General features: G+C 42.1%; 1 protein-coding gene across 2 annotated transcripts in view; it reads left to right on the top strand.

The window, feature by feature from the left end:
• Positions 1-22294, top strand: part of LOC125447197 (NACHT, LRR and PYD domains-containing protein 3-like) — a 110613-nt gene that overhangs the window by 64994 nt on the left and 23325 nt on the right. For both annotated transcript variants that reach the window (XM_059640764.1, XM_059640762.1), the window contains 3 exons: positions 6988-7158; positions 13217-13387; positions 15475-15645. In XM_059640764.1, coding sequence (XP_059496747.1) covers positions 6988-7158; positions 13217-13387; positions 15475-15645 — 513 coding nt within the window. The remainder of the gene's footprint in view (positions 1-6987; positions 7159-13216; positions 13388-15474; positions 15646-22294) is intronic.

The raw sequence follows: 22294 nt of genomic DNA, 5'->3' as shown, positions 1-22294 counted from the left end.
GTAAGCCAGGTTATTGCTTCCTTATCCATGTGGAGGAATGCCCAACAGTGAAAGAAGTTCAGAGATAATGTGAACTGCAGATGCTGGAGAATCCAAGGTAACAAAGTGTGAAGCTGGATGAACACAGCAGGCCAAACAGCATCTCAGGAGCACAAAAGCTGATGTTTCGGGCCTAGACCCTTCATCAGAGAGGGCGATGAAGGGTCTAGGTCCAAAACGTCAGCTTTTGAGCTCCTAAGATGCTGCTTGGCCGGTTTTGTTCACCCAGCTTCACACTTTTTTTACCAGTGAAAGAACATCAATGACTTTTTCTGCTTTGCCATGGTAAGTGCCACCATCTGTTGTTTGCTACCTCACATTCTGCTTCTGCTACTGTGTTCATCTTCCACAAACGTTTATGCTCTATCATTCTCATGGTTGCATGCAGAATCTTCCCTCATTTGTTCTCACTGATGCCCACATGATGAACCATGAATGGCCTCTGTGCTGACTATTCACACTTGCAGGGCACCAAACCACTTTTCCTTCACCTACGTCAGCTTGAACAACTTTGCCAGCTACTTTCTTCTCCCTTAATTCTTCCTTTTCACTCCAGTAACAAGTCACAGTAGGGCAGAAAAAGGCAAGACAGGTGGTGGGCTGCCCATCACTGGGCTCATCACTCCCTACAAAGGAAGGATCCTGACTCTCCTGAGTGGTTGACTGAGCATGTCCAAGCCCCCAGAGACCCTGGAGCCCCTTGGCTTACCATGCAAGGGTACACTGGCTGAAGGTCTCTCCCTGTATTTGAATTAGGATGTCTGACAGCCACAACAAACTTCTTGTCTTTGTGTCTGTGTCAAACGACAAGGCAAAGCAGAAATATTGTGAGCCTTGTAACTCTGGCTTAGGGGCAAAGCATTAAAAGACAAGGCATGACAGGGACGCTGTGAGCGGGTAGACTCAAAGTAAGTGAGTGCTATGAGAGCAAATGAGCAGCTTTGATATGTAGTCTAAAGCAATGGATGAAGTGGGTACCTGTCCCACCCTTGCCCTGCAAGGATGTAAGGTGTCCTTGCAGTATCATTGCAATGATGGTTGCCGGTGTTCCCTGAGGTTGGTGTTAAAGTGCATAAATGCATTGTAAGTGGATCGGGTCCTTTTTAGAGTGGCAGGCAGTGGCAAGTGGGGTACCACGGGGTTCAGTGCTGGGACCCCAGTTGTTCACAATATATATAGATTTGGACAAAGGAATTGAATGCAATATCTCCAAATTTGCAGATGACACTAAGCTGGATGACAGTGTATGCTGAAAGGAGGATAATATGAGGCTGCAGGGTGATTTGGGCAGACTGGCTGAGTGGGAAAATACTTGGCAAATGCAATATAATGCGAATATATATGAGATTATTCAATTTGGTGGCAAAAACAGGAAGGCAGATTATTATCTGAATAGTGGCAGTTTGGGAAAAAGGTGAGGTGCTACAAGACCTGGGTGTCATGATGGAACTGAAGTTGCTGAAGATTGGAATACAGGTACAACAGGCAATGAGGAATGCTTTAGGCCTGCTCTCCTTCATAGTGAGAGGATTTGAGTATTGGAGCAAGGATGTCTTGCTGCAGTTATACAGGGCCTTGAATACTGTATGTAGTTTTGGTATTCTAATTTGAGGAAGGACATTCTTGCTATTGAGGGAGCCCAGCAAAAGTTCACCAGATTGATTGCCAGGATGGCAGGACTGACATATAAAGAAAGACTGTATTAACAAAGGCTTGTCCTCAATGGAATTTAGAAGAATGCTGGGGAAATCTCATAGAAACATAGAATTCTAATGGGACTGGACAGGCTAGATGTGGGAAGAATGTTTCTGATGTTGGGGGACATCTAGAACTAGGGGTCACAGTCTAGGAACAAGGAGTCAGCCATTCAGGACTGAGATAAGGAAGAATTTCTTCACTCAGAGTTGTGTACCTGTGGAATTGTCTACTACAGAAAACTGTTAAGCCAGTTCATTAGATATATTCAAGAGGGAGCTGGATGTGGACTTTGTGGCTCAAGGGATCAAGGGGTATGGACAGACGGTGGGAGTGGGATACTGAAATTGCATGATCATATTAAATAGTGGTGCAGGCTCGAAGGGCCAAATGGCCTACCCCTGCACCTATTTTCTATGTTTCTATGTGCCCTAATGACGTAGGGAGGCTGGTATATGTTGGTTGCTTGTGTCCATGGGGGACTGGGCAACCTTGCAGATGTAGCCACATCCACATACTGTGGCAGATTCACAGTTCCCTGAAAGTGGCAACAGAAGTGGCCAAGGTGGTCAAGAAGACTTATGGCCTGATTGTCATCATCAATCAGGGCTTAGAATGTAAAAATTGGCTAGTTATGTTGTAGCTGTGTGGAATTTTAGTTAAGTCACATTTGGGATATCTTATATAGTTCTTGGTGCCACTCTTCCAGAAGGATGTGGAGGCTCTGGAGAAAGTACAGAAATAGTTTACTAGGATGTTGCCTGGTTTGGAGGATATTAGCTATGAGGAGAGATTGGACAAACTTGAACTCTGTTCACTCGACATCAGGTTATAGTCCAACAGGTATATTAAAAATCACAAGCTTTTGGAGTGCTGCTCCTTTGTCAGGTGATGTGAAGTTACATTGAGCAGACTGAGATGAATGCTGGTGATTTCCTGGCAGGAGAAAGCATTGAATATGGAAGAATTCTAGAGTCCGAGGCTGAGGGTTGACCTGATAGAAGTTTCTAAAATTATGAGAGGAATGGATAGTCAAAGTTTTTTTTCCCAGGGTAGAAGTATTAATCATGAAGGGGGATAGGTTTAAGGTAAAAAAGGCAAAGCTTAAAAGCAATACGAGAGGCAAGTATTTTTTTCAGGGAGTGTAGTAGGTGCCTGGAATGCACTGCCAAAGGAGGTGATAGAAGCAGATACAACAGCAACATTTAAGAGGCATTTTGGCAGATACGTGAATAGGCAGGGAATAGAGGGACATGGGCTGCATAGGTGCAAAAGATTTTTAGTTTAGAAAGGCATCATGTGTCAGTGCTAAATTGGAGGGCCAAAGGGCTTGTTCATGCCCTGACTGATGAAGGCAATCATGCCATATGCCTTCAGAACTACCTTATCCTCTCATACAGTTCTTTGCTCTTTAGGTAGTAGAATAGAAAGCTCCATATTAATGACGTAAGATTTGCAGTTAATGAGCTTGTTAAGAATTAATAATCTCCGTTAACAGCCATCTCACCACTGAGAATCTCATTTTAACATTCGGAGCTCTATATGAAAATGCAATGAGTTGGGGCAGCAAGGTGGCTCAGTGGTGGTTAGCACTACTGCATCACAGCATCAGGGTTGGGGTTTTGATTCAGGCCTTGGGTGACTGTTTACTCCTTTTCCAAGTGTCTGTGGGTTTTTTTTCTGGGTGCTGCAGTTTCCTCCCACAATCCAAAAATGTGCAAGTTACATGAGTTAGCCACAAGAGATGTAGAGTTAAAGGGATAGGGGGAGTATGGATCTGGGTGAGATGTTCTTCAAAGGGTCAGCATGGACTCAATGAATCAAATAGCCTGCTTCCACACTGCAGGGATTCTATGAGTTGTTCCTAATGTTAGAAAATGCCTTGCCCATGTTCTCACATAATTCGCCCCAATTGCTTAGCATTGCCCATGTTGTTTGTGGCTTTATGTGGCTCAGGTCTGAATTTTATAAGGCAATAACGGGCTAAATGGCTTAAAGTTTAAAAATTGAGTCAAAAGGAGTACCTTAGAGCAACAAATAAAAGTCAAGAATTGGAAGCATTCAGATTGGGAATTACATTGTTTAGGATCTAGGTAAAGATGGGATGATGTAACAGGGGATGTTCAACAAACCAGAATTAGAGAGCAGAAATTGTTGTGCTGGAGGAGATCACAGAGATAGGTGAGGACTTGGAAGGATTTTATAAACAACAAAGGAATTTTAAAATGAAGATTTAACTTGAAGTAAAGCCGATGTTAGCCAGTGAGCACAGCAGTGAAAGTTAAAGGAGACAAAGTGCAAGTTAGCGCAGGGGAAACAGAAATTTTTAATGACCTCAAGTTACACATGTTAGAATATGGGAGATCATTGGAATATTCAGCCTAGAGATATCAAAATTAGAATTAGAATTGGTTTTTAGTGTCACATACACTTGAGTGCAGTGAAAAGTTTGTAACGTTGTCTCTCGGCATCATCTTAGGTGAGGTGTGCTAAAGAGAGAGGGTACTTAAGTATGTGTTACAGACTTGAGAGAATCATAAATAAAAATTCAATATAAAAATAAGGGATAAAGAAGCTTTCTTTTAAAAAGTACTCGCACTGTAGAGCTTCTCTGCTCCGCCCGTTCTTTCCTCTCTGTTCCTCAAAATTTCAACTTTTTCTTACTTGAGGCGAATGGTGGAGATTGAAGGAGGCTGGGATGTCCAGGTAAGTCCTGGAGGCGAGGCCCAGGCCAGGTCAGCATAGGAGGTTGTGAGTCCAGTGAATACTGGAAGCCAGGCCCAGGCCAGGCCGGCATGGAGGCAGCAAGTCGAGACAAGTTTTGGAGGCAAATCCCAAACCAGGCCGGTGTGGGAGGTGGTGAGCCCAGGCAAGACCTGGAGGCAAGACCGAGGCCAGCCCCGCACAGGAGCAACACGTCCAGGCAAGTCCTGGAGACAAGTGGAGGCCAGTGCTAAAGGTGGCAGCAAGTCCCTTGGGGACTGCAAATGAGGCATCCAGGATTGATGCCGAGCATCTCCTATAAACCTGGCTCGTTTCCATAATAGATGAAATGGGGGGATGTTGGGTAGTAGAAATTGGAAAATGGGTGGCATTATCAATGATCAACATGATCAGTAGCTTATCTTAGGGTCAAGGATCATATAGCCATTTCTGCAAATGGTTCTGCCAGAGGGAAGTTGCAAATGAGAAGAGGCATGGATTGGTTCAGTTTTGAATAGTGGCCTGGGAGAGGATGGAACCTCATGAAGATCCATAATGGCGTTTATTGCCTTGTATTGGCTAATGAGGCTGGCCAGGTGACTGATTTTTAAATGAGGGAGATCACACCGCCTTAAGTTTTAAGATAGCCATGAACGTAGATAAGGCAGGAGCTTGCGGGAAGGTACTAAACTGGGGGTAGGCAAATTACATCGGAGAGGTTGTATGCTCGCCGAACTGGTGTGTTTGGTTGCAAATGTTTTGTCACCCTGCTGGGTCACATCATCAGCGCGCCTCCGGTGAAACATTCATGTTCTGTCCCATTTGTTATTTATATGCCTCAGTTTGTTGGGGTGTTTCGTACCATTTCCAGTTCTGTTTTCCTTCTGTTTGTACACAGGGTCTAATTCAATGTGTTTGTTGGTGGAATTCGGGTTAGAATACCAGGCCTCCAGGAATTCCCTGGTGTGCCTTTGTTTAGTTTATGTAATTATGGATGTGTTGTCGCTGTTGAATTTGTGTCCCTCTTTGTCCGTGTGTAGTGAGATAAGTGAGAATTGGCCATGACTTGGTGTCTAGAGGTGTTCGTGTATCCGTATTGTTAGTTTTCTTCCAGTCTGGCCTGTGTAGTTTTTATCACAGTCCTTGCATGGTATTTTGTGTATTGCATTGGTTTTGCTGGTTTTGGGTGTGGGATCCTTTGTGTTCGTCAGTAACTGCTGTAAGGTGGTTGCTGGTTTATGGGTTACCCTGGTACCTAGGAGTCTGAGTAGTCTTGTGGTCATCTCTGAAATGTCCTTGATGTGTGGTAGGGTGATTAGTGAATCTGGTCCTGTTGTGGTCTGTCTTGGAGGTAATGGCAGATTGTGCTTTTCAGGTATCCATTCCTTTTGAAGACTCTGTATAGGTGCTCCTGCTCTGCTTCATGCAGTTCTGGGTTGATGCAATGCATTGTGGCTTGTTTAAGTAGTGTCCTGATGCAGGTCCATTTGTGGGTATTGGGGTGATTGCTAGTGTAACTGAGTATCTGGTCCATATGTGTCGTCTTTGTATTTACGCTAGTTCCCCATTGTTTTTGCATTCTACCATTATGTCCAGGAAAGGTAGTTGGTTGTTGTTCTCCTTTTGTTAATTTTATCCTGGTGAGGATGTTGTTTATGTGTCAGTGGTTCTCTTCTAGCTTTGTCCTTTTGATAATCAGAGGATGAGATGATGATATCCTTGATGTAACAGCACTATTTACATCCGTAAACATCAACTGTAGCTATAGAGACAATTGCCACACTACTGGACGAATCAAGTAGGCAGGCACCCCAGGAGACCAAATAAAGAATAAATTTCTTAATGCATGGATGTTGAAGTAATGATGTATGATCAACTGTACTTCTGGCTGAAGACAGGACAAGCAGAGCACTAAACTTTGTCACAGTTATAAAAAAACATGATTGTGATTTATGACTGAGAACTTTTTCAGTATTTGATAAGGGCAGAAGTTACAGTAAAAGGATTCAAGCATGGGGTCTAGAAAAGATAGAGTCAGAGTTAGGAAGTGACATGTTCAAGAACTTGGGAGAGGAAAGGGAGGTTGGAAAGGGCACAAAAGCTTGCAAGTTAAGTGGGGATAAATGGTGGCTTTTTGAGGAGAAGGGCAAAGGTCAAGAAGGTTTCAAAGGAGAGGAGAACACCTGAAAGGAAACAACTGTTAGCATAGAAGAGAGGAGATTTGACCAGGTGGGCTCATGGACGTGGCGGTAGGGGCAACTGATCTGATGGTCTTAGGTACAAAGAAATCCATGAACTCTTTGGATTTCTTGTAATAGGATCAACATACTAATGTTAAAGTATGTCAAAACATGAGAGAAAGAAATAACAGGAATTCTGATGACTTTTTGCAAACTATACAGGGAAGAATCTCACATAAACCAGCATGGATTCATCTAGGACAAATAACCTGTAAATCTCATATGAATCTGTATAAAGTAGATATTTTAGGAATTGAAATCATAATTATCTCACTGTAAATGACATGAAAATGTCTGCCTTCCACTCCAGCCTTCATCATAACCAGATCAGCAGCAACTGTTGCCAAGCATTGGGTTCTGTTCTCACCCAAAACCAAGCATTGACTCAACTGAACCTGACCCACAATAAGCTTGGCAATGCTGGAGTTAAAATTCTATGCAGTGCATTGAAGAACAAAGTCTGCAAACTGCAAAAATTGAGGTGGGTTTATTGCTGTTTGGATGATGTGAAAGACAGATTGAACTAGTATTCCTTCGAGCATCTCTCTGAAGTACTGAATGGCACAGTCCTTTTAAAATGAACTCAAAATTAAAATACTCAAGACCTGGAAATCTGAAATAAAACGGTAAGTACTGTAGATACTGAGCAGGTCTGGCAGCATCTGTGGATGGAGAAACAGAGCCCCATTTGACTTTTACAGAACTTGTTACACATCGCTAGGTTGTTGCATTCTAGTAAGATCTGGTGGGAGTGTGGATCCAATCCAGGGTCATAACTGGAAAGGCATAATTAATTAATGGGAACATGGAAAACTTGTTTCTGTTTCCCAATATCATCAGAGAGGTTCTTGGTGTCAGGGGATGGGAATAAAAAGTATTGATCCAGGGATGAATTCTCTCTCTTGAGATCCTGCAAATCGGTCTGGAAAGACAAAAGAAACTAGAGTTCCCTAAGGGTTAATATTGGGATCCTGCTTTTCATGTGTATACATGATCTCAATCTTGTTGTGCAAGGGACAATTTCAAAGTTTGCAGTTGACACAAACTTAGAAGAATAGTAAAACTGTATAGAACTTCCAAAAGATTTTGGCAACTTTGTGCAATAAATGTGGATAAATGAACTCCAATGTGGAGAAGTGTAAGGGTTACGCTTTAGTACAAAGACCATGAGAAACAGTTTAAAATAAAGGGCAATTTCCAGACAGTGTGCAGGAGCAGAGAAACAGGGATATATACATGCATATCGTATTTAAGATTGCAGAACAGTTAAAATTGTGAATAAAGCATACAATATTGTTGGCTTCATCATTAAAGAACAGAGCACAAGTGTAGAGAGGTTATGTTGTATAAGACACCAGTTAGATGTCAGTTTGAGTATTGTGTACAGTTCTAGGCTCCACACTTTGAGATGAATGCATTGGAGGGAGTGTAGAGGAGACTTACAAGAATGGTTCCATGGATAAGAAATTTCAATTATGAGGAAAGATTGGAGAAATTGGCACTGTTTCCCTTGGCAAGGGGGAAGCTGAGGGGAGATCTGATTGAAAAGTTTTCAAAAACATGAGGGGTCTGGACAGAGTGGATAAGTTGAAATTGTCCCACTTGTAAAAAGATGAAATGCTGGAGGTACAGTTTTAAAGTGGTTTGTAGAAGAAGCAAATGTGAGGCACATCGCACAGTGAGTAATCTGGGTTTTGAATTATATGCCTACAAGTGTAGTAGAGGCAGAAATAAAATCAATGGGAGTATCTGAGGAGAAAGAGGTACAGAATTAACATTTTGAGTCTGCTATTTTGTGTCCTCAGAACTGAAAAATCATATTTTTTATGATGTTGACAAAGCAGGAGAAAATGCAAATGAAACAGATTATAAGGGTACCCAAAGCAAGAGGCATTCAAACATAAGAACTAGGAGAAAGAGTAGGCCATCTGGCCCCTCGAGCCTGCCCCATCATTTAATAAGATCTTTTTGAGACTCAGCTCCTCCTTCCCGCCCACTCACCATAACCCTTAATTTCCTTACTGTTCAAAAATTTTTCTAGCCTTGCTTTAAAAACATTCAGCGAGGTAGCTTCAACCGCTTCACTGAGCAGGGAATTCCACAGATTCACAATCCTTTGGAGGAAGAAGTTACTCCTGATCTCAGTCCTACATCTGTTTCCCTTTATCTTGGGCAATGCCATCTAGACCTAGTTTCATGTGCTAGTGGAAACAACCTCCCTGCCTCCACCTTATCTATTCCCTTCATAATCTTATATTTTTCTATAAGATCTCCCCTCATTCTTCTGAATTCCAATGAATATAATCCCAGCCTACTCAAACTCTCCTCATAATGCAACCCTCTCAACTCTGGAATCAACCGAGTGAATCTCCTCTGCACACCCTCCAGTTCTAGTATATCTCTTCTCAAGTAAGGAGACCAAAACTGCATACAGTACTCCAGGTGTGGCCTCACCAGGACCCTATACAGCATAGCCTCCCTGTTATTAAACTCCATCCTTCCAGCAATGGCAGACAAAATTCCATTTGCCTTTTAATTACCTGCTGCACCTGCAATCCTACTTTTAGAGATTGATGCACAAGGACACCCAAGTTCCTCTGCACAGCAGCGTGTTGCAATTTTTTTACCATTTAAAACATAGTCCATGTTGCTGTTATTCCTACCAAAATGACCTCACACTTATCAACATTATACTTTATCTGTCAGACCTTTGCCCACTCACTTGGACTATCTATATACCTCTGCAGACTTTCAGTGCCTTCTACACACTTTGCGATACCACTCACCTTAGTGTCACCTGTAAATTTTGACACACCACACGTAGTCCCCAACTTAACTCTGCTTTTTTCTCCTCAGATGCTGCCAGATCTGCTGAATTTCTCTTGCACTTTTTGTTTTTATTTCAGGTTTCCAGCATCCATGGTACGTTGTATTTATTTGTAATGGAGGCAGTTCTAATGAATTTGGCACATGATTGAGGAGATTATGATGTGGCCATATTAGCACTTGACAAGTTAATCCAAAGATCCAAGATGCAGATAATGGAATTTAAATTCAATAAAAATTTTCAATTAAAAATCTAATGATGAACAAAAGCTGGTGTGATTGTCAAGGTAAAAAAAACTTTGGGAAGGAAACTTACAGTGTTACCTGATCTGGCCAATATGTCATTCTGCACCACAGCAATATGGTAACTTTAACTATCTTCTGGGCAATTAGAAATGGGCAATTAATGTCAGTCTATGCCATGAATGAATTTTAAAAATGGTGCTGGCACAGTGGCTTTCCATCAGCAATGAAGAGTCCTCAATATTGATTCCAGACCAATGCATTTTCACGATGGTGGTCAGACATGTACCGCCCACTCTCCCCTACCACCTCACACCCCACCACCACCACCGTGTGATAGCTCTTAAGATCAAGACTGTATTTCACCAAATGAGCATCAAGGAACATTTGCAAAACTGTAATAAATGGGAATCAGGGGAAAAACTCTCCACTGGTTGGAGTCATACCTGGCACAAAAGAAGATGGTTGTGGTGTTGAAGGTCAATCATCTCATCTCCAGGACATATCAGCAGCTCAGCAGAAGTTTCTTAAGGTGGTGTGCTAGGCCTGACCATCTTCAGCTGCTTCATCAAAGAACTTCCCTCCATCATTAGGCCTGAGGTTGGGATGTTGGTCAATGATTGCACTATGTTTAGCACCATTTATATCTCCTCAGATGCTGAATTAGTCAATGTCCATATGCAACAAGACCTGGACAATATCCAGGCTGACAAGTGACATATAATAGTCAACTCACACAAATGCTAGGCTTTGACCTCTTTTCATAAAGAATATAACAAACATCCCCAGACATTCAATGGCATTACCTTCACTGACACTGAATCCCCCACTGGCAATATCATGGGGAACACCACCAACTGCAGAGATAACAAGGTGTAGAGCTGGATGAACACAGCACGCCAAGCAGCATCAGGGGAGCAGGAAGGCTGACATTTCGGGTCTGGTCGTTTCTTCAGAAAAATCACCAACTACATGTTCCTCTCCAAGCTACTCACCATCCTGACTTGGAAATACATCATCATTCTTTCTATGTTGTTGTATCAAAATCATGGATCTCACTCCCAAATCGCTTTGCGGGTCTACCCTATATGCACATGCGCGTCACCACCTTCTCCAGAGTAATGAGCAATAACTGCTTGCCCAACCATTATTAGATGTTGTCTACATAGGTTTCAGTAAAGCCGTTGACGTGGTCCCTCACGGCAGACTGGTACAAAAGGTAAAGCTGCATGATATCAGGGTGAATTGGCAGAATAGATACAGAACTGGCTTAGTTATAGTAGACAAAGGGTGGCATTGAAGGATGCTTTTCGGAATGGAGGGTTGTGACGAGTGGTGTTCCGTCGGGATCAGTGCTGGGACCTCCACACGATCTACATTATGATTTGGAGGAATATGTTGCTGATTTAATTAATAAGTTTGTGGGTAATACAAAGATTGGTGAAATTGCAGACAGTGAGGAGGAATGTCAGAGGTTACAGCAGGACATTGATCAGTTGGAGGCATGAACAGAAAAATGGCAGTTTAAGTTTAACCCAGACAAATGTGAGGTGATGTATTTTGGAAGTCAAATACAGGTGGAAAATATACAGCGAATGGTATAAACTTTAGGAGAATTGATATGCTGAAGGATCTGGGTGTGCAGATCTACAGATCGCTGGAGGTAACAGCATAAGTAGACAAGGTAGTAAAAATGATCGACAGCATGCTTGTCTTAATTGGAAGGGGCATTGACTCTGAGGACAGGCATATTATGCTGCAGCTTTATAGAATTATAGTTCGACCACACTTGGAAAATTGAAACAGTTCTGGTCACCACACCACCAGGAGGATGTGGATGCTTTGGACAGATTACAGAAAAGGTTTACCAGGATGTTGCCTGGCAAGGGGGATTTTAGCTATGAAAGGAGTTTGGACAGACCTGGTTTGTTTTGACTAGAATGTAAGGGTGATCTGGTAGAAGTTTGTAAGATTGTAAATGACCTGAGTAGAGTAGAAAGTAACAGGCTTTTGCCCAGGGTGGAGGGGTCAATTACTAGGGCACACAAGTTCAAGGTGTGAGGTGTTAAGTTTAAAAGAGATGTGTAAAGCACTTTTTTCACACAAAGGGTGGTGAGGTGCCTGGAACGCATTGCCAGAGGAGGTCGTGGAAGCAGACACAGTAGCAACATGCATCAGCACCTGGACGAATACATGAATAGGAAGGTAATAGTGGGATATAGTAACACAGTGTGAAGCTGAAGGAGCACAGCAGGACAAGCAGCATCAGAGGAGCAAGAAAGCTGATGTTTTGGTTGGGACCCTTCTTCAGAAATAGAAGCATATGGATGTTGTAAGTGGAAACAGTTTTAGCATGGAAGGACAAAGTGTGCTGGCACAGGTTTGGTGTGCTGCTTTGTTCTTTGTTCTTGTTCTAGTAAAGATTACGATGATACATAGGCAATGGCTAGCATTTTAGAACTAATGCATGGTTTACAACAAAGTTATATTCCTTTCAAGCACAAATCACAATCAGTAATATGGCAGTGCCTGTGACTAGCAAAAATCACAGAATTATTATGGAGCAGAAGCAGACCATTCAGGCCAGCTACATTTAGCCTATTACATAGTGCCAATCTCCTGTCTTTTCCCCATATCCATGCACACCTTTTCTATCCAAATACCATCATCCAATGCCCTCTCGAAAGTCTCAGTTGAACCCACTTCCACCAATAAAAGTGAAGTTAAATATTGAATCAGATCAAAGGACGATACTCATAACGTTGCCAAAAATGTTGTAACAATAGCAGAAGGAGCATTTTAGAATTCAGTGAGAAAGGATCTAGCAACAGATTACATCAAGTAAAATAGAATAGAAAATAAAAAAGAAATGAAAGGTGATTTGGAGAAAGTGGGAATAGAGTACAGAGTTCGATGATCAGCCATGATATATTGATTGACAAAGCAGACTTGAAGAGTTGAATGGCCAACTCCTGATCCTATATTTTATATTTCTATGTTATCCCCACACACTCCCCATGTACCATCCATGCCGACACAAGGCGCTTGGACTTTTGATTCCAAATGGAGACCTGCCCAGGACCTTGCCATTGTCTGATTGGCATGTGGATCTAACTGATGTTCTTGAGAAGAACTAGCTTAGGTCACTTATTAGCTCTCAATAGTAGCATTGAAGACTTGCAATGTTTCCATCTGTGAATTGTGTTTTTCTCTCTCTGTAGGTGCGCTGTGGAAATTGAAGGTCATTTAAAACAGATGAAACAGATTCAACGCACATGTTTGGGGCTGAATAGCTTCAAATGCTACTGCAAAATTCAGAATTATTTCTATCATGTCACCTGAAAATAATCTTAAAATAATTAATGCTAAATTTACCCCTGCACTGGAATTGTTCACAGGTTAATAAAGAATGAGTTCATTAGAATTACCTTAGAATTATCTCTCTAAATTATAAATATGTATTCTTTCAGTTTGAAACATAACAACCTAACGTCGAATTGTTGTGAAGAATTGGCTTTTGCTGTCAAGGAGAACTCAGAATTACTGGACCTGGATATCAGTGCAAATAAGATAACTGACATTGGTGTCAGATTCCTGTGTCAAATATCAACAAACCACGGCTCCAAAATGCAGTGTCTCAGGTAAGCATCAGTCAGCACTAGCTTGCAAATTTGAATAAATAAGTTTCATTCTGAAAATAACACATCTGGATAATTCTCTTTCCTCCTTGAAATGCTTTTCTCTGCCTCTCCACTAGATGGCCTCAAGACCAGTGGTATGGGAGAAAAATGGAAATATTTTCAGTTTCCTCTTGTTCACAGTATAATTGCTTCATTGAATAATACAATGTAGAATGGGGATATTACATTAATTATACATTAATTATGTTCAATAACATACAGATGGTGAGCATTTACTGGTAGGTGACTGGAGCCTCAACAAATAGGACAGGGATTATAGCAATGACTTTATTGTCAAGTGTACTAAAATACACTAAAAGCTTTGTTTATAAGCAGTATAGACAGATCACAGCAAGCAACGGATGTACAGATCAGAAAGACTTAGAGACATACAGGTTACAGTGTAGATTAGGAGATACTAGGAACTGTTGATGCTGGAGAATCTGAGAGAACAAAGTGTAAAGCTGGATGAATGCAGCAGGCTAAGCAGCATCAGAGGAGCAGGAAAGCTGACATTTTGGGTCTGGACCCTTCTTTACATTATTTGCGGGTTGAGTCTGTTCTACAGTCTGATAAACGGCCAGAAAGAAGCTTGTGCTTGTGTTCAGGCTTCTGTATCTTCTGCATGATGGAAGAGGTTGTAGCAGGTATCAGGATGTGATGGATCTTTGATGATGTTGGCCTGAGAGTAAATGGAGTCCGTGGATGGAAGGTTGGCTTCTGTGATGGTATGGGCAGTGCACAACACGTTCTGTAGTTTCTAACAGTCCTGAGTAGTGCAGTTGCTGTACCAGGCCATTATGCACCTGGACAATGTGCTTTCAATGGTACATCTGTAGAAGATGGTGAGGGACCATATGGACATTCCAAATTTCCTGAGTGACCTGAGGAAGATGAGGTGTTGTTGTTCCTTTTTGACTCACATTTACGTGGAAAATCCAGGACAGGTCATCAGTTATCGTCACTCAGAGGAATGTGATGCTATTCATCTCTCAACCTCAGTTTCGTTGATATAGTTGGGGGGGGGGGGTGTGTTCTCCTCTTTTCTTTCTGAAGTCAATGATCAGTTCTTTAGTTTTGCTGACATTGAGAGACGATTGTTTTCATTGCACCACATCACCAAGTCCTCTGTCTTCCTTCTGAATTTTGACTCATTGTTGTTAGATATTCGTCCCCCTGCGGCGGGATGACGTATGTTTGGAATTTGGCAACACAGTCATAGGTGTATGGGTAGTACAGTGGTGGGCTGAGGATCCATCCTTGGGGGGGGAGGGGTTGCTCCAGTGTTGACTGTTATTGTGGAGGATGTGCAGTTACCTATCCTTGTTTGCGACCTAAGGGTCAGAAAGCTGAGGATACAGCTGCAGTGGGCAGAGCCAAGATCAAGGTCATGCAGTTTTGAAATCGATCTGGAAGGGATAGTGGTGTTGAAGGCTGAGCTGTAATCAACATGCAGGTGTCTGATACAAGTATCTTTGTTATCCAGATGTTCCAGGGATGAGTGCAGGGCTAGGGATATGTCATCCTCTGTGGACCTGCTGTGTCAGTAGGCAAATTGTAGGGGATCGAGGCAGTTTGGGAGACTGGACTTGATGTGGGCCATGACCAGTCTCTCGAAGCACTGGCTGATCACAGTATCACAGTATCACGGGTTCCCACAGCACAACAATGATAACTAGATAAACTGTCATGATTTAGGTTGAGGATTAAAAATTGGCCAAGGCATTGGGGCAACAGCCTTATTTTTTCTTTGAATTGTAGCAGAGGAATTTGTCAGGGCCAATTGAGAGGCTCAATGTGGCCTTAATTATCTGAAAGATCTCTCCTCTGGCAGTGCAGCAATCCCTCAGTACTGCAGTGGGCTGTTAGCCTCGATTGTGTATTCAGACCTCGAGAGAAGAATTTGAATCTTTTACCTTTGGCTCAGAAATGATGAGACAACTACCAGGACTTTTCCTATTCAGATTCTAATTTGCGTCATGTTAACCAAATCGCATTACATCTATAAAATACGCCAACTGGCTTTTGTCTGTTTTCAAATATCCTAGGATTTCCTTGAGCGATCTTTCTGCGAATTCTTGCCAGGCTCTTGCAACCTTTCTCGTTGAGCTGAGAACAATTAAAGAACTTCATCTTGACTTCAATATTCTTGGAGATTTGGGTGTAAAGTATCTCTGCGGTGCCTTCAAAATGCGAGATACTGGAATTGAAGCACTAAGGTAACATTAGCCCATGTGTTTCACTGAAGATTATGTGTGGATATAAATAAAACTGTTGTTTGTAAATATTGCTGTCAGTATTACTAACCCTTGCTCTTTCTGACATATAGAATTTGCAGATGATACAAAGCTCAGAATGATGGTAAACAGTGGGAAGTGTAGTCATATGGCAGTGATAGTGTCAGTGGATTTATAATCCAGAGCCCTTGGGGTAGTGTTCTAGGGATATGGGTGAATCCCATCATGGCACTTGGTGAAATTTGAATTAATTAACAAAGAAATGGACTGAAAATGTTTAATGGTGACTATGTGACCACTGTTGACAGAAACATAGAAGATAGGAGCAGGAGTAAGCCATTTGACCCCCTCGAACCTTCTTTGCTATTCATAATGGTCATTGCTGATAATCAAGCTCAATACGTTAAGCCCACCATCCTCCATATCCTTTGATCCCTTTAACATAAGAGTTATATTTACCTCCTTCTTGAAATCACAATGCTTTGACCTCAACCATTTTCTGTGGTAGTGAATTCCACAGACACATTCTCTGGTTGAAGTAAGTTCTCCTTATCTTAGTCACAAAAGGTTTATGACATCTTTAAACTATGATCCCTGGTCTCGATTCACCCACATTGGAAACAACTTTTCTGCATCTAACCTGTCTAGCCCTGTTAGAATATTATCGATTTCTATGAGATGCTCCCTCATTTTTCCAGTGAATACAATCATACCTGATTCAAGCTTTCCTCATATGTTAATCCTCCCATTCCAGGAATCAAGTTGGTAAACATTTGCTGTACTCCCTCTATAGCAAAAATACCATTCCTCAGATAAGACCAAAACTGCATTTAACACTCTTGGTGTGGCTTCACAATGCCCTGGACAGTTACAGCATGGCATCCTTGTTCTTGTACTCATATTCTCTTGCCATGAAGGCCCCTGCACATTTTGCCTTCTTTACTGCTTGCTGCACCTGCTTTCTTACTTTCATTGACTGCTGTAGAAGGACATTCAGGTCATAGAATCCCTACAGTGCAGAAGTAAGCAGTTCTGCTCATCAAATCTGCACTAACCCTCTGAACAGCATCTCTCCCAAACCCATCAGCACCCATCCACCCTCTCCCGTAACCCTACAAACATTTGCTAAATCCACCAAATCTTTTGGATTGTGGGAAAGTACTGATGCAGCCGGAGAAAACCCATGTGGACAAGGGAAAACACACAAACTCCACACAGACAGTCACATAATCAAATCCGGATTCCTTACACTGTGAGGCAGCATTGTGCCACTGTGCCATAAGGTCTCAATGAACATTCCACTCTCTCAGTTTACAGTCATTCAAATAATAATCTACATTTCTAAATTTCACCAAAGCAGATAAGCTCTCATTTATTCACATTATACTGCACTGCCATTCATCTGACCTCTCACCCAGGCTGTCCGAACTGCAACATCTCTGCATCCTTCTCACAGTTTACTGTTCCAACCAGATTTGTGTCATCTGCAGATTTTGAGATTTTATGATCCCTCGTCACTGACAAAGCCCTTGACATAGATAAGAAAAATAACAAAGAACTTAAGCAGAGAATTAGAAGGGCTAAAAGGAGTTATGAGAAGTCATTAGCAAACAGTACTAATGAAAATTCCTAGGCTTTTTTTATACATACCTAAAAAGCAAGAGGGTAGCCAGGGAAGAGGTTGGCCCACTTAACTTGGACAGATGAGGGAATTTCTATGTGGAGCCAGACAAGGTAGAAGAGGTCTTAAATGAATACTTTGTGTCAGTATTCACCAAAGATAATCATCGAGAAGGGAGGGTCGATTATATCCTCTTAGACCATTGCAGTCTATTCAACCTTCCTTCATAGCTGAAATCCTCCATACCAGGCAACATCCTGGTAAACCTTTTCTGCACCCTCACCAAAGTATCCATATCCTTCTGGTAGTGTGTGACTAGAACTGTACTCAATATTCCAAGCGTGGCCTAACTAAAGTTCTATAAAGCTGCAGCATTACATGTGTATCCTTCTACTCAATGCTCCTTCCATTGTAGGGAAGCATGCTGTCGATCATTTATACTAACTTATCTACTTGTGTTGCCACCTTCTGTGATCTGAGGGTCTGCATATCCAGAACTCTCTGCATATCAATACTCCTAAGGGTTCTGCCAGTCGCAGTATAATTTCCAACTGTACTTGACTTTCCAAAATGCAACACCTCACAATTGTGCGGCTTAAACTCTAAATGCCATTTTTCTGGCCATGACTCCAACTGATCTATATCCTGCTGTATCCTCCTCACTATTCTCAAATCCACAAATCTCTGTATTTTCTGCAAACTTCCTGATTAGACCAGCTATGTTTTCCTCCAAATCATCATGTAGATCATGCAGAGTGCCAGCACTGATCTCCATGGAACACCACTAGTCTCAATCTTCCATTCTGAAAAGCATACTTCCAGGCCAAATGTTGTCTACTGTGACTAAGCTAGTTTCGTATCCATCTTGGCAGCCCACCCCTCTTAGCATATGACTTCACCTTTTGTACCAGTGTGCCATGAAGGACTTTGTCAAAAGCTTTAATGAAGTCCATGTAGACAACATCAGCCACTTTTCCCTCATCAAACATCTTCATCACCTCCTCAAAAAACTCAATCAATTTAGTGAGGCACGACCTCCCCTGCACAAAACCATGCTGTCTATCGCTAATCAGTCTATTTGCTTCTAAATGCTTATAGATCTTGTCTCGAGAACCTTTTCCAATAATTTCTCTACTATTTACATAAAGCTCACAGGCGTGTAATTTCCTGGATTATCCCTGCTACCCTTTTTAAACAATGGGACAATATTGGCTATTCTCCAGTCGTCCGGAAGCTCACCTGTGTACAAAGAGGATATAAAGACATCTGTCAATGCTCCAGCAGTTTGTTTTCTTGCCTTCAATATTCTGGGATGGATCCCATCAGTACCTGGGGACCTATCTGTCTTAATACTTTTTCAAACACACAACACTTCTTCCTTTTTAATAGCAACTCGGCTTAGAAATTCAACACTCTCTTCTCTGAGATCATCCTTCACCAATCCGTTCTCTTTGTTGAATACTGATATGAAGTATTCATTTTAGACCTCACCTACCTCAGCTCCGCATAGAGATTCCCTCATTTGTCCTTGAATGGGCCAACCCTTTCCCTGATGACCTTCTTGCTTTTTATGTATGTATAAAAAGCCTGGGGATCTTCAACAATACTGTTTGTTAATGACTTTTCATGACCTCTTTTAGCCCTTCTAATTCCTTGTTGGGTAGACTGCATTTGTTTTCACTGGAACGCAGGAGGTTAAGGGGTGACCTGATAGAAGTTTAAAAGATTGTGAATGACATGGACAGAGTGGAAAGTATGAGACTTTTTCCCAGGCTGGAAAGCTCAATTATTAGGGAACACAGGTTCACAGAGCGAGGGGGGAACTTGAAATCAAATGTGTGAGGCACGTTTTTCACACAAAGGGTGGTGAGAGCCTGGGATGTGCTGCCAGAGGTGGTGGTAGAAGCAGAGACAATAGCAGCATTCAGCAAGCACCTGGATGAATGCATGAATAGAAAGGGAATAGAGGGAAAATGAATGTTGGAAGTGAAGACAGTTTTATTTCAGCAGGACAAAATGTGTCGGTACGGGCTTGGAGGGCCAAAGGGCTTGTTCTAATGCAGCACTGTTCTTTGTTTATCTAAATCTTTAACGTATATTGTGAATAGCTGTGACCTAGTAATGATACCGGCAATATCGCACTCGTCACTGCCTGCCATTCAGAAAGATGCCCATTTAATCCTATATACTTTGTTTCCTGTCTGCTAACCAATTTTCTATCCCTGTCAATACACAACCCAACTTTTATTTTCTCTTCTGTAGAAATTTATCAAAAGTTTGTGGAAGTCCAAATAAACCAGATTCACTGGCTAGTCTGATCAACTTTACCAGTTACATCCACCAAGAAACGGACTAATTTGTCAAGTATTCTCTTATGTAAATCCATGCTGACTGTACAGTCACTCTCTATCATTCTACCTTTTTTTTAGTGTTCTGCTATAAAATCCTATGTTCCATTATTGCATTCATTCCTGATTTCCTGTTTAATACCGTGCCCAATCAGTCCTACAGATTGGTGGTTTATCTACCACTTCCAAAAGTGTGTTATGCCCTTTGGTATTTCTCAAAACTGCCTACATAGATCCTACATTATCCGAGCCAATATCTTTCCTCAATATTGTGTTTACAGCAATAATGCAACTCAGTAATGCAACTGTTTTGCCTTTTTTTGTGTGTCTGTCCTACCCAAGTGCTGAATAGTCCTGGTTAAGAGATAATGGGAACTGCAGATGCTGGAGAATCCGAGATAACAAAGTGTGGATCTGGATGAACATAGCAGGCCAAGCAGCATCTTAGGAGTACAAAAGCTGACGTTTCGGGCCTAGACCCTTCATCAGAAAAGCTGAGGTCGAGGTAGGGTAGGAGGCCTGAGGGTGGTGTTCAGGAGGAGGACTTCTGTTGGAGCGGGTGAAGGGGTCAGTGGAGGGAAGGTTAGGCTCAAGGTTAGAGAAGTAAGCGTGAAGGCGGAGATGGTGGAAAAACTGCTCGATGTCCAGACATGACTGGTATTCATTGATGTGTGGGTGGAGGGGGACAAAGGTGAGCCCCTTGCTGAGAACTGACCGTTCACTTTCCGTCAGGGGGAGGCCTAGGGAGATGGCGGATCTGATGAAGGGTCTAGGACCGAAACGTCAGCTTTTGTGCTCCTAAGATGCTGCTTGGCCTGCTGTGTTCATCCAGCTCCACACTTTGTTATCCCTATAGTTCTGGATATTCGATTTGTATTCCTGGTCACTCTGCAACCACATCTGCATTATCCAAACTACCCCTGACACGTGTTTGTACTTATTTGAATGATTAGTTCATCCAATTCACTTTTTTACTGTGGCATTGTATGATTCTGGCCTTTCATTCCCCTGCCTATCATTTCTCTTAATCCCCTTTCTGTCTTTTGTTGTTGCTCTTGATTCCCCTTCTTCTGACTCCTTGTATAAATTCCCATGCCCTGCCAATTTAGTTTAAACTTACTCAAAACTCCAGCTTCTGGGGCATTGGTCTGGGTCCTGCTATGGTGTAACCCAACCAGTTTGCACTAGTCCTACATCCTCTAGCATTGGACCTAATGCAGCAGGATTATGAAACCGTCCCCCTCACACTTTCCCCATGTGTTAAACTGTTACATTCTGCTATTTCTACTCTTGTCTAGAACATAGAACATAGAACACTATAGCGCAGTAGTAGTCTAGCACGTAATCCTAAAATAAGTACCATTGAGGCCTACTTTTCAACTTGCTTCCAAACTCCCTGTATTCTGCTTTTGGGCCTCAACCCTTTTATAGCCCATGTTTTAGTAGCAATGTGTACTACAACAATTGGCTGTTCATCCTCCCCTTCAAAATGTCCTGTATCCACTCTCAGACATCCTTGATCCTGGTACAAGGAAGGAAACATACCATTCTGGAGATTTATTTATGGCTTATCTGTTCCTCGTTCAAATGAATACTCTATGACTATTGCATTTCTACATGTTTTGCTCTTGTTCCATGCAGCAAAACGACCATGATGTCACAAATTTGACTGTTGCTACTGTTCCCCCTGAGAGGCCATTCCCCTCAGCAGTATTCAAAATGCTATGAGATAACTAGGTGTAGAGCTGGATGAACACAACGGGCCAAGCAGCATCTTAGAATCAGGAAAGCTGATGTTTTGGGCCTAGACCCTTCATCAGAAATGGTCTAGGCCCGAAACGTCAGCTTTTGTGCTCCTAAGATGCTGCTTGGCCTGCTGCGTTCATCCAGCTCCACACTTTGTTATCTTGGATTCTCCAGCATCTGCAGTTCCTATTATCTCTGATCCAAAATGTCATATCTGTTTTTCTAGGTAATGGCCTCAGAGAATTCTTGCACTATCTGCCATGTCCTCCTACTCTGATGGTCATCCATTCCATTTCTGCCTTTGTAGCCTTGGCCTGTGTTATGACCATTTTACACTGTGTGCTATCTATGATTCTCTCAGCTTCACAGGCTCCACAATATTCCCACCCACATCTCTAAAAGTAAAACCCAGGTTTCCAGAGGCTGGAGCTGGAGACACTTCCTGTACACGTGTGTTTCTGGGAATATGCCCAGCTTCCCACATAGAGCAGGAACAGCACACCATGGTTTTGAGCTCTCCTGCCACAACTTACACCTTACGTAGTCTGGCTGACATGTAACTCTAGACCCACAGCTTAACACTGCCTTCTCAAAAGACCTCAAAATCAGGTCAGTTCAAGGGCAAATAGGGGAGATAAATAAATTTTATCTTTGTCAATGATGGCTATGTCCTATACAAGAATAAAGAAAAAAAGCAAATGTCAGGCAGACATAGACTTATAAATGAACAGACATGCGGCAAATTATATCTTACACAGAAAAGTCTGAAATAGTTACTTTTGATAAGAAGAATGTATGGCGGCAATTTTAAATAAAATAATTCTAAACGGCATTTAGACTTTAAAAGTTGTGGGGCAGGTTAATGAAGTGTATCCATTACTTTACCAATAGGGACATTAAATAACAATGCAAGGAA

The sequence above is a fragment of the Stegostoma tigrinum genome, chromosome 38 (genome assembly GCF_030684315.1).
Source record: "Stegostoma tigrinum isolate sSteTig4 chromosome 38, sSteTig4.hap1, whole genome shotgun sequence".
Lineage (NCBI taxonomy): Eukaryota > Metazoa > Chordata > Chondrichthyes > Orectolobiformes > Stegostomatidae > Stegostoma > Stegostoma tigrinum.
This window is presented reverse-complemented; position numbering and strand designations above follow the sequence as displayed.